The sequence below is a fragment of the Nelumbo lutea genome, chromosome 4, assembly GCF_056320005.1.
Source record: "Nelumbo lutea isolate HS-2025 chromosome 4, American lotus-T2T, whole genome shotgun sequence".
Lineage (NCBI taxonomy): Eukaryota > Viridiplantae > Streptophyta > Magnoliopsida > Proteales > Nelumbonaceae > Nelumbo > Nelumbo lutea.
The window spans coordinates 18,342,203-18,360,342 of record NC_142687.1 but is presented as its reverse complement, the minus strand read 5'-3'; the positions used below and the strand labels follow the sequence as shown (position 1 = coordinate 18,360,342).

The following is an 18,140-nucleotide window of genomic DNA, read 5'->3' as shown; positions in this document are numbered from 1 at the left end:
GAACACAACCTCCTACAAGAAGAAAAGGGAAGAAGTTGGGTAAAATTTCTCTGTCCTTCTCATTAGCAATGCCGATATTTATATGCAAATGCTCATGATTATAATCGTAACAACTTCTGATTCTCTAAATAGGCTCAATGGCTTTGGTTGATGTGGAGGGATTTGCGCCTGGCATAGACACAATCATATGAGGGCCATGCATGTGGTTTTGTCTTTTGATACTCGACTCTAGTGCCTTTGTCTCCTTTTGGTAGCAGAACACCATCCGGTTGGGCTTGGGATTTTTCTTCCATGTTTGGGGTCCTAACTGTTAGACAGTTTTGTATGCCCTTAGCTTCAATCAAGATAATGTACTTTATGAGTTTATTGTAAATGAATAAAAATGCATATTTGATTCATGTTCCCTTGGTATGTTTCTGTGTAATACCCTTAAACTGGACACTTAATGAGACTCGTGTTAGTTTAGAATATTCACAGCCAGTGGGTCGGTTTGGGGAGAACTATCCTGACAAGGCTGACACTGTGGTGCCACCAAGTCGGTTGGGGTGGCCTGTCTCAACTGCTAGAGTGAGACCCTAGGCACATACAGTGTACGATTAATTGAATCTACGAACTGGACCAGATTTCCAGTATTGCCCTCGACCTTGGAGATTGATGGGCAAAACTGGAAAGTCACACCCGACCCCTAGACTCGATTATGATACTGCACTAGGTGTCGGATTGGGTTGTCTTAGATATACCAATCAGTGAGATCCTTAGCGGGGGTCAAAACCTGGGTATGTTGGGACAGTCTGAGAATTCATCTGAGTGGGTGATCATAGTGACAAGATCAGCCCCTTTGTCGGACAAAGGTAATGATCGGGGATGCACTCTCATTGATGGAAACCAAGACTGCCGGTAGCCGATTTCAATCGTTGAGATTTGTTTTGCAAATTATATTTTATATGAAAGTATATATATTATGTGTTATAGTTCAGGTCTGCCTTAGAGTTCGGCCTGACTGAGTTTAGTTATGTAGAAGAAGAAAGAGTGATAGAGAAAGAGAGAGAGAGAAGAGAGAATTTTGGTTCGAACTGGAAGAGTCAACCTAACTTCTCCCAGTCGGCCAGTAAGTATTTATATTATTATTAAAATATAACTGAAAAGACCTATGTGCCCTTACTTAAGTTAAGAGCACATGTTTCAACACAACATTACAGATCAGCAACATCAATCAAGGTATAAAGACAGAAATACCCCTACGCTAACACTCCCCCTCAAGCTGGTGAGTATATATCATATACTCCCAACTTGTTACATATGTAGTCCACTCTTCCCCGACTCAAGCCTTTTGTAAATAAATCAGCCCACTGATTTCCTATATTAACATGTGTAGTGTCTAGCTCCATTCAGCACCTTCTCCCTCACAAAGTGACAGTCAACCTCAATGTGCTTGGTTCTTTCATTAAAAACTGGATTAGAGGAGATATGAACTGCAGCCTGATTATCACAATAGAGCTTCATTGGAGTGTTAATGTTGTACCCTACTTCCTGTAGAAGGCTCCTTAGCCACACTAATTCACAAGCGGTATGCACCATAGCCCTATATTCTGCCTCTGCATTGCTTCTTGCCACAACCGTCTGCTTCTTACTTTTCCATGTCACCAGGTTACCTCCTAGAAACGTGCAATAGCCTGTAGTAGAGTACCTATCAAACATAGAACCGGCCCAATCAGCATCAGAATACCCTTCTATTTCAAGTTTTCCCCCACTCTTGTATATCAGACCGCGACCCGGGGCCCCTTTTAGATACTTCACAATTCTCAGAACCACATTCCAATGAGGAGTCAGAGGTGTTTGCATGAACTGGCTTACCACACTAACTGCAAATGAGATGTCTGGTCTAGTAATGGTTAGGTAGTTCAATTTGCCCACAAGTCGTCGGTATCTGCCAGGGTCTTCAAACACTTCACCCATATCACTGCTTAGCTTGGTATTTGTGTCCATGGGTGTTTCAGCTAGTTTGGCACGCAACAAGCCTGTTTCTTCCAGCAAATCAAGCACATACTTCCTCTGGCACAGGTTAATCCCATACTTGGATCTGGCTACCTCTATCCCCAAGAAGTATTTCAGTTTACCCAGATCCTTTGTCTGAAAGTTATCATGCAGATAAGTCTTCAGCCTATCAATACCAATGTTATCATTCCCAGTAATAACAATATCATTTACGTACACCACCAATAGTATTTTTCCTCCCGGAGAGTCATGACTAAATACAGAATGGTCAACCTTGCACTGTTTCATGCCAAACTTCTTTACCACCTCACTTAACCTACCAAACCATGCTCGAGGAGACTATTTAAGCCCATATATAGCCTTCCTTAGTCTGCACACCTTACCATCCTCCCCCTGAGCAACAAACCCTGGAGGTTGCTCCATGTAGACCTCCTCCAGTAAGTCACCATGCAAAAAGGCATTCTTGATATCAAGCTGATATAGTGGCCACTCATACATGGCTGCAAGAGAGATCACAACACGAACTGACCCTATCTTAGCAACCGGTGAGAAGGTCTCTGTGTAGTCAATGCCATAGGTTTGGGAGTACCCTTTTGCAACTAATTGCGCTTTCAGGTGTTCAACACTACCATCAGGCAGATACTTCACCGTATAAACCCACTTACAACCAATAGCTTGCTTCCCAAGAGGAAGAGCAGCGAGGTCCCAAGTATGATTATGATGAAGGGCTGAGAGTTCTTCTTCCATGGCACGGCACCACCCTGGAGAGGCAAGGGCTTCCTGGACATCTTTAGGAACAATAACTGATGATAACAAGGTAACAAACTGGCGATGGGAAGGTGAAAGGTGAGTAAGAGAAATATAATTAGAAATGGGATGAAGGGTGCAAATACGTTTACCTTTCCGCAAAGCAATGGGTAGATCAATCTCAGATGCCAAGTGAGGTTCTGGTGCCGGATCCGTCGACGGAGATGTAGCTGGAGGAGTAGTAGCCGGTGCACATGGGTGATGTGTATACACATGACGGATAGGTGGGCGTTCAACAGGTGGTGGCACCGGAGGCAAGGATTTAGTCACAACTGGAACAAACTGAGGATCGACAACGGGAAGTGGAAGGGGAGGAGGTGATGAGGAGGAAGAAGCATCACCAGACCCAAAAAAAAACGGAATAGACTCAAAGAAACTGACATCAGCACACACAAAGGACCGTCGAGAACCAGGATAGTAACACCTATACCCTTTCTGGGTCCGAGAATAGCCAAGGAAGATGCACTTGAGAGAACAGGCATCAAACTTGTCGTTCCCAGGACCCAGATTATGGACAAAACAAACACACCTAAAAACTATCGGCGTAAGAGGGAACGGAGACAAAGAGGGAAACAAGACCTGAAACGGAGACTGACCATCAATGATAAACGTGGGCATCCGATTAATCAGAAAACAAGAGGTAAGCACTGCATCACTCCAAAAAGGTTTGGGAACATGCATGTGATGCATTAGGGATCTTGTTGTTTCAAGGAGATGGCGATTCTTTCTCTCAGCCACCCCGTTTTGTTGTGGGGTGTAGGTACACGAGGTCTGATGTATAATGCCGTATTGGTCCAAGTATTCCTGAAATGATGAGGATAAATATTCGCGGCCATTATCAGAACAAAAAACTTTAATGTGGATACCAAATTGGTTACGAATTTCAGCATAAAATTTTTGGAAAATGGTAAACAATTCACTTCTTTCTTTCATTAAATAGAGCCACGTCATCCTTGAAAAATCATCCACAAAAATGACAAAATATCTGTATCCATTATATGACATTACTTTATAAGGACCCCAAACATCTGAATGAACTAAAGAAAAAGGACTCGACACACGGTTATCAACCCTAAAACTAAAGGGAACACGATGGTGTTTCCCAAACTGACACGACTCACAATCCAAAACAGAAAGCTGACTCAAGGACGGAACCAAGGACTTCAAGACTTTGAGCGACAGATGACCAAATCGGCAGCGCCACTGGAGAGGAGAAAGAGATGACTGGAGAACTGTTGAAGTTCTACCACCACCACCATCAAGATAATACAGTTCACCTGCTTCATGCCCTCCACCAATCTTCATCCCCGTCTTGAGATCCTGAAAGACACATATAGAAGGAGAAAAGGTAATGGAGCAGTTAAGTGATTTGGTCGGCTTACTAACAGACATAAGGTTAAAAGGCAATTTAGGAACATACAAAACTGATGAGAGGGATACAGGATCTAGGTCAACATTACCAACACCACAAATTGAGGATGTGGAACCATTAGCAAGGGTGACAGATTGTGATGTTGAGCAATGAGATAAGGAGGAAAACACACCTGGAGTTCCAGTCATGTGATCGGAGGCTCCAGAGTCAATGATCCAGGGATTGGGTGTAGATGCCAGACAAGCCATATATGAGTGAGCAAAAGTCGTGTTCTGCTGTGCTTGGATAAACCTCTCATATTCATCACGGAGAACACTCACCATCTCCTTCATGGGATCATCTGTGGGTGTAGGAGGCAACTCGTCAGATGAATGATTCTCCTGTTTAAAGCTGGAACTTGAGTCACCGGTCGCAGCATGATTGGCCCAGGTTGAGGAAGGACCATGTAAATCATAACAATAGTTGATGGTATGTCCATCCATACCACAATGAGTGCACTTCCTCGAGCCTGAGCTACGTCCTCTACCACGGGCTCCCCCTGAATCTCTGCTCCCAGTACGACCACCACCACGATTATAAGTAGACCCACCATTGCCACTTCGACCATATGCAGAACCACTACCAACACCATGGCCAAACTGAGCTCCCCGAACTCCACCTCTACCACCACGGCCTCTCGATGCAGCAAAGGCAGATCTATCTGAGATATTAGAGTTCTCAGTAGATCCGATAGAAATCCTCCGAAGTCGAGCAAATACCTCTTCTAGGGACGGAAGAGCTGATCCCCCAAATATTTGAGCCCGTACTGGTTCATTTTCAGACTTTAGTCCCACCAAAAATCTAGTCACATCAAGTTGTTCTCTCTGTTGTTGCTGAATCTTGACATTAGAAGTGAGAGGATGATAGACATTCAACTCATTACGTATGTTCCTCATTTTGGCATAGTACTCCTCTAGACTCTGATTGCATGGTCCCACACATCTTTGGCAGTATCAAGAAACATGAAGTTCACACTAATCCTGGGTTCCATACTGTTCCACAACCATGTGATGATCTGAACGTCCTCTTGCTCCCAATCTTCATATTCGTGAGAGTCAGAGGAGGGTTTCTCCTCTCTAATATGTTTTACCTTCTTCTTTGCCTTTGGAAAGACTTCAACGGATTTAGCCCAAGGCACATAATTCTCTCCATTTAACTTAATGGAGGTCATCTAAACATTCAGGTAGTCTGTAGGCACCATCACACTAGGTTTATAATCATTATTGTCTCCCATTATGTTATCACCAATTCTGCACACTTGCTGAATTCTATTATCATTGAGATCTGCACACTACACACCACTAGGTCACACCTGTCACACTGATTGCAGCACTAATTGTTGTCAGAATGTGTGCTCTTTACACCACAAACCCTGCTCCTACAACTACCTGAAATCTCACCACTATATGATCATATCTCTTCCTTCAACATGTACAAAGAAACCAGCATAAACCCTAGCTCTTACTGGCCGAAACACTAGCAAATGATCTGAAACACACCTCCTATTTAATCCATAACTGATATCAAGAACTGAAATCTCTTACCTTATCGCTGAAGTAACACCCATGCTAGCAGGAGAGCAGTCCACACACAACAGTCGCTTCACACACAACAGCCACACACAGTTCGGCCCTCTATTCTTCCTCTACTAGGAGAGGGCGATCTCAGAAATCACAGCAACTGACCACATACGACCTGATTGGAGGCATAGAGACCCCCAAGGGAAGAGGGCGATCACTCCTTTTCAGCCCTTTCCCTTATCTCCAATCGAACACAGAAAAAAGAGGAAAACCCTAGATAGGGTGCGCAGAGAATGAACCCTAGACAAGCAGAAATCTAGGCAGATTTAACCTGCTCTGATACCATGTTATAATTCAGGTCTACCTTAGAGTTCGGCCTGACTGAGTTCAGTTATGTAGAAGAAGAAAAAGTGATAGAGAAAGAGAGAAAGAGAGAAGAGAGAATTCTGGTTCAAACTGGAAGAGTCAATCTAACTTCTCCCAGTCAGCCAGTAAGTATTTATATTATTATTAAAACATAACTGAAAAGACCTATGTGCCCTTACTTAAGTTAAGAGCACATGTTTCAACACAACATTACAGATCAGCAACATCAATCAAGGTATAAAGACAGAAATACCCCTACGCTAACATTATGGTTTCGAAATGATTTGCAAAAGGTTTTAATTCACAGGATCCATATAAGCAGAGAGTGCAACACTGTTCCTTGCAGCCGAGGGAGAGGTCCTCTCTTGTCGGGCAGTGTGTGATCATTATGGGCTGAGAGGTTAAGTGTAAGACCATTGAGGATAATACCTGATGGGCTAATCTTGCATATGCCCACAGTCCCTGGGTATTACAAGGTGGTTTGGCCCAGGGACCACTTAGGGTAAGTGTTGGGCCCATAGAGCCCATTTGATGGGTTTCAAGGGGTGCATTGTTCATAACAGTGCATTCGGCCAGGCCTTGTAATAAAGGTTGGACCGAACCCATGTGGCTGATGTGTAGATCAATGTTTGGGTCCCAAGCCATACAAGGAAGCCCAACTGGGCAGTAGTTTGGAAAGCTAAGTGAATACATAACTTAAATGGGCCTTAAGCCCATTTCAAACTGGGCTGATTTGATCAGTCAATTAAAAACGGGTGAATTCTGAGATGGATCAGCTGATAGGATTGGGCCTAGACCCTATCCACTTAGAGAGTCCAAGATCTAAATAAGATTTAGATCTGGAAGCCTCCTAATTAGATTAGGAGATGGTTGATCTGATCTTCAGATAAGATAAGGGTTATCCCTTATCACTTAAAGGGACTTCTAATCCAAATATGATTTGGATCAGCAACTTCTAATGGGATTAGGAATTGATCCCTTTAAGATTATAAAAAGAGGAGGGGGCGGCAGCCTTTAGATATGCAACCCAAAACTCTTGTCTTCAGAGCTGAAATCACAAGAAGAGAGAATTCTGCACCTTGCGAATACTCTCTTGCCGCCTCCTTCCTGCAGCCACCACCTCCAGTAGTTCGATCTCCTACTCTCTACAGGAGTAATCAAGATTTGATCTTGATACCAGTCTTTTAGGGAAAAGATTGGTTGGAGCTATATTCATAAGCCATCCTGTTGATTCTTGCGAAGGGTCAAGTTCTTTTGGAAGAACATTGTTGATTCTGCTCCATCCTACACTGCGCCATCTTCAGTGGGAGCAAATTTTGGATCCTTCCTTGGGTGTGAACACCTCCATTGGGAGATACTGTTTCTTTGTATCAAGTACATCCTCCCTCTTACTCCTTTTGGTTCAGATCTGGTTTGGTTAATGGTTCAAGATTGATCCTTGAAAAATATGTTTTTCTAAAATAGAGAATTCGATTCCCTGCAAAGATGGGAGAAATTTTTGAAATTCGCCCAGTCCATTCCACAAGATTTGGGCATCCATGTGATGGATATCCTATCCCTTCACTAACAAGGTTGTTGACTGACTAGAGCCAAACATGTGGTTGTACTCAACCCAACTAAGCCTTGTCTAACTATATGGGATTGACTACATGAATCCTGTTCCACCATTCCTTTCTGTTTAGTGCCATGTTCATTATTAAGTTAACCTTAAACCATTTCTCAGTTTTCACTATTCAACTTATACCCCTTTTGGTCTGCCCTGAGCTCTTCTAGATTGCATGTGGTTGTCACTCAGCTGAAATAAATCAACAATGAACATTCCTAGATTTCCGCAAGCTCAAGTTGGTATATCTAAAATCCAACTGACAAATGAGTCAGGTCCAGATTTTGCATTGCCACATCAAGGTGAGCTTCAACCTGATCCAACTCATTCCTGCACCTAACTCTTCAATGAATCAAATGCTATGGTTAAACATCTAGTTTCTTAGGATTGCTTGTAGGAGACTTAAAAATAATTATCAGCTGGTTAAAGAGAGAAAATGGATGGACTTTGGGATCTGAAATACCAGATTAGGGAAGCAAGACACCTCTTCAACAGTGTACAAGCAGAACTCCTAGATCCCTCAATCAGCCAACTATCTGGCAGATTTTCTGGTGCTGGGAGAATATCCATTAGGCTAAAACCAGATCTATGTATGATTGGAGGGCTCTCATGGAGTAAGGGATAGCACAGTACAATATGTATTAAATTCTCTGTCAATTATTGATAAAAAAACTATAGTCCGCATTGTTCATTGTGGAAATAAAATTGTGAATACTTTAATACTCTAAACTCGTTAAGCGGTTCTATGTTTTGTATATGGTGCTCTACACAATGAATACAATAGTACTTTTACCTTTTGCTCAAAAAAAAGCAAGAAAATAAACAGTTACCTGATCGTCTTTCCATATTGGGAATCTAATTCCTAATCCATATTACTTTAACTTTCAATTTAGTTTCTTTACAGAGAAAAAGAAAACCAAAATTTTTAACTTCCTAAAAAAGCAAGAAATAAACAGATGTAAATCTTGATTAACTAATGAACATATTCAGGTTATAGTAGATACAAAAGCTCAGATGTTCATGAAATGGATGAGGACCAGGACCGGCATAATGTCCACACATAGAAAGTTAATACATATGTTAATAAGTACACCATTTTTCTTTCTTTCTTTCTTTCTTTCTTTCTTTCTTTCTTTTTTGATCAATAAATATACACTTTTATGAACCAAATATCGAATAGTAGCAGAAACCAAAGGATTACCCGAATCCACTCTTTGATGGACTCCAGAACAGAGCTCCTGTAATCATCACCAGCCAGACTATGAACTTTAGTCTGCCACAAAAACATGGATGCTATTAATTGCAGATGATAAATTTAGACAAAAAGATGGAGTACTTTTAAAATAAGTGATTCAGAATTATCAGAACACAAAATTATAAAATGTACGTTTGGCTCACTATTGAGAAGGAAAGAGGAAAATATCTAAAATCAACTAAAATGACCAAATGCCTAGTGCATAGAGGCATGGGTACTCACCTTCAATAGCAGAAATATAGCAGAAGCATAGGCATCTTCAGTCATTGAAGTAAATCCAAGACTTCTCAAATCACGAACAACCTTACCAATGTTTCTCACCAGTTTATTCTCTGAAAATTTTGTCCTGTGACAAATTTCATCAATATCCATTTCACCAGCTCTAGATGAGGATTTGCTTCTTTCATCCAAATCCATTTCATCCTTAACTTCAGTTTCAATATCATCTTCATATTCACCAGACATCATTATACTCAATTCTTCCAACCTTCCCTTGAAATATATGCGGAGTATTTCTAGAACAAAATAGCAAAGAAAACAGTAAGGGGTACTTAGGCTTTTAAACATGCAAAAGTTTCATGCTCTATCACCCCCAACAAATCACAATAGCCCAGGCTGCAGATAAGACAATTTTATTGGGGAATGTGTAAGACAAATAAATCAAGGGGCCTAGGTGGCTTGGGCCAGCCTAAGATTTTCGTAAGGAGTGTTTGGCAGTACTGGACTTGTAAACAATTCTTTTTGCAAAATTATTAAAACTTGATTGTTATGGATCTAAATCTATGAAAACCACAGGCCTATGACAGAATTGGTAACTTGTAGCATCTTAACGGATGAAAGTCTTTGAATTTTTAGCTCAGAAAAAGGCCATTAACTTGTCTTTCCAAAAAAGAAGAGAATAATTTTTTCATTTTATTGGTAACAGAATTGATAAGATTAACCCATGAGAAATATACATGTAGGGAAAGAGTATCCCACACAAACATCAAAACTAACAATAATCCACCCAGGGAATTAGGTCTCAAAAACATTTCAAAGATTTTGTTGTCAAAAGGGTAACTCCACCAGTGTGAGCCAATGTTTTAAATGCGGAGGCATGACATGAGGCATAGTTAAGAGGCGTAAGCCAGGGGGTTTGGGGGCAAAGCCCCCTAGCTTTCCTTTTCTTTTTTCTTTATTTTTTTCTCTTTCTTTCTTTTTCATTTTTTTAAGATAAATAGAAAAGAAAATTTATAAAGGAAACAGAATAAAAAGGATACATCAGGGTGACAAGAAATTACCCAATAAAGGAAAAACTAAGACTTTCAACTTAACCCCTAAGACAATTAACCCTGAAAACACCACTGACATCCTGAAAACCCCCACCCTAATTACAGCTACAAGAAACCCAAATCAAATATCACAAGAACCTCCATCCACAGAACACATAGAAGCAAACATAAATAAGCAATCCCACCCAACCCTCCCAGCCCCTACCTTAACACAATGGAAACATCCTTTTTTTCTTTTTTGATTAAAATACTTTAGGATACAACAATAAGTTACAAAAGAAATCAGCATAGTAAGCTGACCCAGTACAGAATTACAAAAGTGCCCAAAACATATCTGTTCTTTGAACCCCTTGCTTTGCTAAGCTATTCGCCAAACTGTTGCCGGATCTCCTTACCCATCCCACCTGAATTCACATGTTCCTTGACATCCATTTAAATCTTCTGAATTCATTCTTCAACTTCCATGTCACCCCTTCCCCTTTCTGCAACCATTTTATCACAGTTTTTGAATCTCCCTCGATGATCAGTCTATTGATCCCCAACTCGTTAGCCTTCTCAACCCCATAAACTGCAGCTAGAAACACTGCCCTTGTCACATCACCTACCTCCACAGGACCGGAGTACAGGACAATGATGGAACCATTTTCGTCTCTAATGCCCCCCCCCCAAATACCTGAAGGGCCTGGGTTACCCACACAACTCCCATCAAAGTTTAGCTTCTTCCAACCCTCTGTTGGAGGGGACCAAGTCTCAACAAACTGTCGTCTCATAGACTTGGAGGGGACCAAGTCTCAACCAAGTTCAACCCTCTGTTGGAGGGGACCAAATCTTCAACCTTGAAAGTTGAAAACAGCTTCAAACTTTTTACCCGATGAGCCACCCTCAATGTTATTGTTTCAACTAAAGCTTCCTTGCATTTTTCTTTACTTTCAAATATCCTATCATTTGTTTCCTCCCAGATGATCCAAAGTATTGCTGCTCTAGTGCACCTCCAAAGAATCCTTCCCCTCCTTGTCATACCACTGATACCATTAGGGTTGAATAAGCCTTCCACCCTGTCAGGAGAGGACGACCTACACCCAAAAAGGGAAGTAAATCAATTCCAAATAAAACTGACAAAAGGGCAAGATATAAGAAGGTGGAAAACAGTCTTGCCATTCAATTTACACAGGACACACCAGTTAGGGGACAAGCACCAATTTGGTCTTTTCCTTTGAAGTACATCAAAGGTGTTAATACAACCATGAGAGCTTCCCAACAAAAAGCACCAACTTTAGGGGGGATAGGAGGGCACCAAATTTCTTTGACTGGAAAGTGAGAAGACGATTGTGTGGCAACCATCGAATGTAGAAAGGATTTACAGGAAAAGGAACCTTCGGCACTAGGACCCCAAATTCTAGAATCTTACCCACCTTCCCCCAAACAAACTGAACTCAACAATCCTAACAGCTCGAATTAAATCCAAAGTTCCAATTCAACCCTGGAATGTGAGATGATTGGCTTAGGAGAAATAGGCTTACTTTTGAACCTGGACAGGTCATAAAGATAAGGAAATTTCTCACCCAAAGGAATATCCCTGACCCACACATCTTCCCAAAATCTGATTTTGCTACCAGATGACAATTCATGCCTGATAAAATTTAAGAATGTAGGGAGAACATCATGGATGGCCTTCCAGGGAGCAGCCAAGTTAGCCCTATGGAGACATCTAGCATCCCATCCATTGCTCAACATGCCATGAATGCTTGCAACCACTCTGTGCCATAATTTCTCATTTTCTTTTGGAAACCTCCAAAGCCATTTGCTAAGCAAAGCCTGATCTTGAGTCTAACATTCCCTATTCCCAAACCCCCTTCCTCTTTCAATTTCCTCACCTTTTCCCATCTAACCAAATGATCCTTCTTTTTTTTTACTCAAGCTCCCAGAGAAAATCCCTCATGATTTTTTCAATTTTCCTCACTATCCCTTGTGGCATCCTAAACACTGACATGTAGTACATTGGGAGATTTGCTAAAATAGATTTAATTAGGGTTATTCTCCCCCCCCCAATGAGATATAGCTCCTTTTCCATGCCACCAAATGTTTCTCAATCCTTTCCACTACCAGAGACCAAAAGCTAGCAAATCTAGGGTTATCTCCAAGGGGTAAACCCAAACATCCTAACCCAAAAACCCAAGTCCATCATGAAGACATCAAGCTTTACCCATTTCCTCAACACATCTGATGCCTAAAACAGAACTCCCACTTCTTATCTGAAAGGCTTTCTTTATCTTCTTCCCTTTCTTCGTTGGCCCCGCCCAAAATACTCCCAACTTTAATCTAGCAAATACTTTTGAAACTTACACTGTTCGATTAGTTTTTCGTCTTGTGAATCTTCTTACTACATTAGGAATTTTCTCCATCATCGAAGAAGCATCCTTGTTAGCATTGATCCTTTCTAATTCAAATATCGCATTCCATAGTTGTCAAGGCGATGCCTAGGCGACAAGGCACCCTTGGAGGCTCGTCTCGCCCAATTGCCAAGTAGTTTTTGTATATTGTCTTATAAAGTACTTCTATATTATTTTTTTTTCGAGATTACAATTATAAAATAGACATTATTAAACAAAAAAAATCATTTTTTTGTGTTTATAAACTAATTTGTTTTTATTATTTTCTTATTTGTTAGGGTTTAATCAACACAAACATTCTAATTGCTGTATTGAACCCTCAAAAACTTCAAAATCTGAACCAATAAGTAAGGGAAGAACTTAAAATTTTGTCTGATCAACACAAACTTCTTTTCCTATAACAAAAATAAGGGTTCAGCCCCAATATTTTGAATGTTCTTTTCTTTCTTCTTTTTCTTTTCATAAATATGTTGATTTTCTACACTTAAACATGAAGTTTATAATTTTCTAAGAAAATTATGGATAGTTATCAAGGAAAGATGATTATGAAATCTAGGGAACTACCCTAGAATATGTGGTTTTTACCTAAAAAAATTCATCGCCTAGGCGACTAGGCGACAAGGCGCCCCCCTGTTGCCTAGCCTCACCTTGGCGCCTTGAAAACTATGTCGCATTCTTTTCAAAAAAGTGAGTTGCACCCAAATCTTCTCTCTTAGAATTCCCCTCCCCCAAGTCTTCGTCGTCAACCTTCAACCTCACATTCACCTCAACTTTCTGAGAACCAGAACCAACCACCTTAGTGCTTGAGATGAATATCTCCTTCTCCCTCTCCTTCAACAGTTCTCTAGAATTTTCTTCCATGGTTCCACCTCCCTGAAAGCTTCATTTGCAAAAACCTCCCTCCTAGGAAAAATAAGCCCAAGGTTTTACTAACCTCCACCTCTTTGTTTGACACCATTTCCATAGCCACTACCCTTTCAATTTCGTGAGCCTCATCAATAATTACATCTTCCTCCTCTAAAGCTGAGGCTGCAACATACTCATCGCCATAATCCTTACCATCTTTCAAAGGTCTAGTTCTATATTTTTGTTTCCTTTTGTAAACTCTTGATAAAGACTTTCCTCCCTTTTCACCCTTCTCAACATTCTTCTCTACTCTTTCATTAACATTCTTGAGTTTAGTGTTCTCCAACTCCAAACCTACTTGAGTGTTGTTCTCCCCCCCACTTCTTCTAGGTATCTCCTTCACTGGATTGCTCTTCTTGTTCGGCTTTCCTTCCCCTTCTTCTTCTACTACCTTTTCCATCTTTTTAAGATCATCTTCTCTTGCCCCATCGTCTTCTGTATATCGTATGCTAACTCTAAACTCTACCCTCTCGTATTTCCTCCTAACTGCAATCTACTGCATTCCCTTGTTGATGTTTTTTCTTACACAACTAAAACAAGTGACTGTTCCTACATCCCCTTCCTTTACTTTTGATCTCTCCTCCTTTTTTGCATTAATGAATCTTGTAATACACAACACAAACCCATCTTTATCCAGTTGAGAAAACTCAACAACTTTGGAAAAAGTCCTCCCTTCTCTGAATTCTCCCGCTGAAGCTCATCTTTTTCCAAGATCAACCACATCTGAGGAAGACAAAGGATGAGTGGCTAATGAGTTCGCTAAGGCCCAATAACTAAAGTTAAAAAGTTGGGAGCCAATAGTCTCTCGATGAAATCCTTTAAGAGAAGGCACATCAGGATTATCTGGTGAGTTGCTAAAGACCCTTTGAATCCTACCTAGTTTGGATTATCTGCCCTTGTTCATCGACCTGCATTCTTTACTTGTTTTATTGCATAGCCTAATCGGGTCTAACATGGTACCCAATTTTAATAACTTAGCAGCCATTCATTTCTTGAGATTACTCCTCCCATGTTCAAAACCGTTTAAAAATTCTTTCCTTTCAAAGGAATAATCATTATTCCCCTTTCCCTCCATCCGTTTTTTTCTACAATTGGCCCATTTGTCGATTTCTCTTCACACACCATTCTTCCTTCCATTTCTTTGCTACCACGTGGCCTCCGACCTGCCACATCATCTTCATCATCAACCTCTCGACCTTCCCTTAGAATGATGCTTCACGTTCCATTGCAATCCAAACCTTCGTCCAAACTTGACTTGAGAAGACATCAAGAGATCGAGGAACCTCCTATGGCTTCACTTCAACGATTTCAACCATTGCAAATCTAAGGCTCAAGAAATCACAAGAGATGAAGACACCTCCAATCACCATCGCTACCTTCTCTAGAGATGACTTTTGCCAAAATGGGAGTCTAAACAATCTAATAGCAAAGGCCCCGTTATGGAACTCCTTACTGTTATAGGAGATTGTCCAGCTTTGTACAAGTACAACACCCAACTCAGTTTCAAAGCTGTTGAAGTCCACTACTTTTTCTTCGACAACCAAGAGGGCGTGCCTTTCGTCAAAGGGGAGACCGTAACCCCTAATACCACTTGAAGTTTCTTCTTCGATGCATTCAAAATGATTCCCCAATCGGTTTCCTTCCAAAATCAGCTTTTGTACTCTATTAGCACTACCTAAGATCACCCCATGTTCTTTCTCTTCTTATGGTTCTTCCTTTGCAAGTTTCTGGTTTAAAGGATTTAACGGTTGGCATTGTTTGATTAAATCTAGGATCTTTATAGTCCGATCCGCATAGGTTGGATGCATCCATTTCCTTTTTTACCAAGAACGAATGCAACATCACCCCCATCAGTTTCCATCTGCTACCCTTCTTTCCCTTTTGGAAAACACACCAAGTGTTTCTTGTTATACCCAAAAAACTCTAAGACTGCCACAGACCATCCCTTCTGAATTTTTCTTAACTCAGCCTCATATTTCCTTCTTTGTAATTCCAATGAACTTTTCCAGCCCACCTTCTTTAACAAAAACAAAGCTCCATCAATGAAACCATTCAACCATTATGTTGCTTCACCAATTAAAAATATGTAGATTTTCCTTCTTTTCCAGCTTTCAAGTAGATTTTCCCTCTGCTTCTTCCTTTTTTTTTCTTTTATGATCAATAACTCTGAAAAAATTTCATTAATAGGTTACAACAAGAAGTTGCAAAAAAAATCAGCATAGAAGCTGACCCAGGACAGAATTACAAATGTGCCCAAAACATATATGTTCTTTGAACCCCTTGCTTTGCTAAGCTATCACCCAAACTGTTGGCCAATCTCCTAACCCAACCCACCTAAATTAACACATTCCTTGATATCCATTTAAATCTTCTTAAATCATTCTTCAACTGCCATGTCACTCCTTCCCCTTTCTGCAACCATTTTATCACAGTTTTTGAGTCTCCCTCAATGATCAGTCTATTAATCCCCAACTCTTTGGCCTTCTCAACCCCATATACTGCAGCTAGAAACTCTGCCCTTGCCACATCACCCTCCTCCATAGGACTGGAAAACAGAACAATAATGGAACCATTTTTATCTCTAATGCCCCCCCCAATACCTGAAGGGCCTGGGTTACCCATACAACCCCCATCAAAATTCAACTTTTTCTAACCATCTGTTGGAGGGGACCAGGTCTCACAAAACTGTCGTCTCATAAATGATGAAGCAGCAATAGGTCTCCAAACCCTGAAAAAGTCTTCAACTTTAAAATCTGAAAACAGCTTTAAGATTTTTACCCAATGTGCCATCTTCAATGTTGTTTCCCTCTGCTTCTTCCTTCTTCCAACAGCAATCTTTTTTTTTGCTCCAATAGCTAATTCTTCTTTCCATTTTGTTGCAAAGAATAAGAAGCCTTCACCTCTTCACACTCCTATTGTCTCGTCTCCCATGATGACTACTACTTCTCTCCCATAATGTTGCACCCGATTCTTTCTCTCTTTCTTTTTCTTTCCTTTCCCTTCCCTTCCTTTCTTTCTTTATTTTTGTCCCTTTTGTATTAAGTGTGCATGAGGTGTATGCCTTAGGGCATTTTGAAGGCACCTAATTGGAGGAATTCCACCAGGCATACACCTCTTATGCCTTCTAATTTTCTAAAACATTGGTGCGAAACTATCTAACACTATCATTCCTAAGCTCAAATAAAGGAGTAGGGTTATGTTAGTTTGGCAGCTGGCACTAAAACGTTTGCAAGACTCTCATGGTCATAGGTTCTGATTTGAACATGATCAAAAAATGAGTGTGGTAGAAATTCGCTTAGATGGATGAGTGGTAAAATTGGAAAGCACAAATTGACGGGGGTAGAAATGAAGTCATATTAAGGAACCTAAGAGTAGCTCCAATAAGTGATAAAATGAGAGAAAAATGAAAAGGACTTGGCTGGAAGTAATAAGAAATGATTTAAGCACCCATAATTTAACAATGGCTATGGAACTGAACAGAATGAAATGGCAAAACAATATTCATGTAGCTAACCCCATATAGCCTTTTTTTTGAGAAAAGGTAAATCAAAACCAGAACCCATTTACAACAAGAGACTGTACATTGGGAATATACAAAAAGCCGCCATATATCCACATTTGATACAAAAGAGAACTTTTATCACAAAGCTATCAAAAGATCTTCCTCTATAACAAGGATTTGAAGCCAACCAAGAAATCAGCAAGTCTTTAACTTTTTCCACCATCATATAGTTGGGGCAAGGCTATGATGATGCTGATGATCAACAACAAAAGGGAAAACAGGGTGGAGCTGCACTTGGGGATAGGGTAGGCATAGGGGTTATCAATTACCATGGGGTGACCGTTTCTTTGATAATAAAAGTAAATTTATTAAAAGCAAAAGGAGATAATGTATACAAGCAATATATTAGCTTTACAACTGAAGCACCCCACAAGATATGCCTCCAACATTCCAATTTTTTTTATCAGTAAACATGTATTTTATTAAAATTCAGATTGTAAACAGTTTATACAACTTGGAGATGGGACTGTTGATCCCCTTTTAATCACTCTATTTTATCCCTCATTACAGTGCAGCCCAAAACAATTGCTATCTCAATGCCCCCTGTTTTGCTAAACCATCAGCTAGCCCATTTGCACTTCTTCAGACCCATTTAAAATTTTTTTTATGAATTTCAGACCCATTTAAATTCAGCATCAACCTCCTTTGCAATCTTTTCCACTTCCCTAACCATATGTTCAAACATCCATGGGGTATGGCTGCTGTTTGCTGCCCATGAAATTACCACTTTTGAGTCCCCTTCCACTTCAACATGTCTGTATCCTAGTTGTTTGGCTAGCTTTAACCCTTGTAGTAATGCTAACAGTTCAGCCTTCAGTGAGTTTCCGGTGCCGATCGGTCTTGAGAACATACCCAATATCCTCCTTTCAGAATTTCTGAATACTCCTATTCCTGAGATGCCCGGATTTCCAAAGGAGCTCCGATCAAAATTCAGTTTTACTGTATTGCCTTCTGGTGGTTTCTGTCCAACCTTACTTTATCTCTTACTCTCGAAGACTGTGCTATTTCGGACCATGTTCTTAGAATGTCTGTGACTGAGAAGACTTAAAAGCTA

The 18,140-nt window shown here is 40.5% G+C and overlaps 1 protein-coding gene across 4 annotated transcripts in view; it reads right to left on the bottom strand.

Moving 5' to 3' along the window:
- APC2 (anaphase-promoting complex/cyclosome 2) overlaps window positions 1-18,140 on the bottom strand; it is a 57,708-nt gene that overhangs the window by 18,924 nt on the left and 20,644 nt on the right. For all 4 annotated transcript variants that reach the window (XM_088986258.1, XM_088986259.1, XM_088986261.1 and 1 more), the window contains 2 exons: window positions 9,180-9,472; window positions 8,904-8,975 (listed from right to left, as the gene is read on the bottom strand). In XM_088986258.1, coding sequence (XP_088842384.1) covers window positions 8,904-8,975; window positions 9,180-9,472 — 365 coding nt within the window. The remainder of the gene's footprint in view (window positions 1-8,903; window positions 8,976-9,179; window positions 9,473-18,140) is intronic.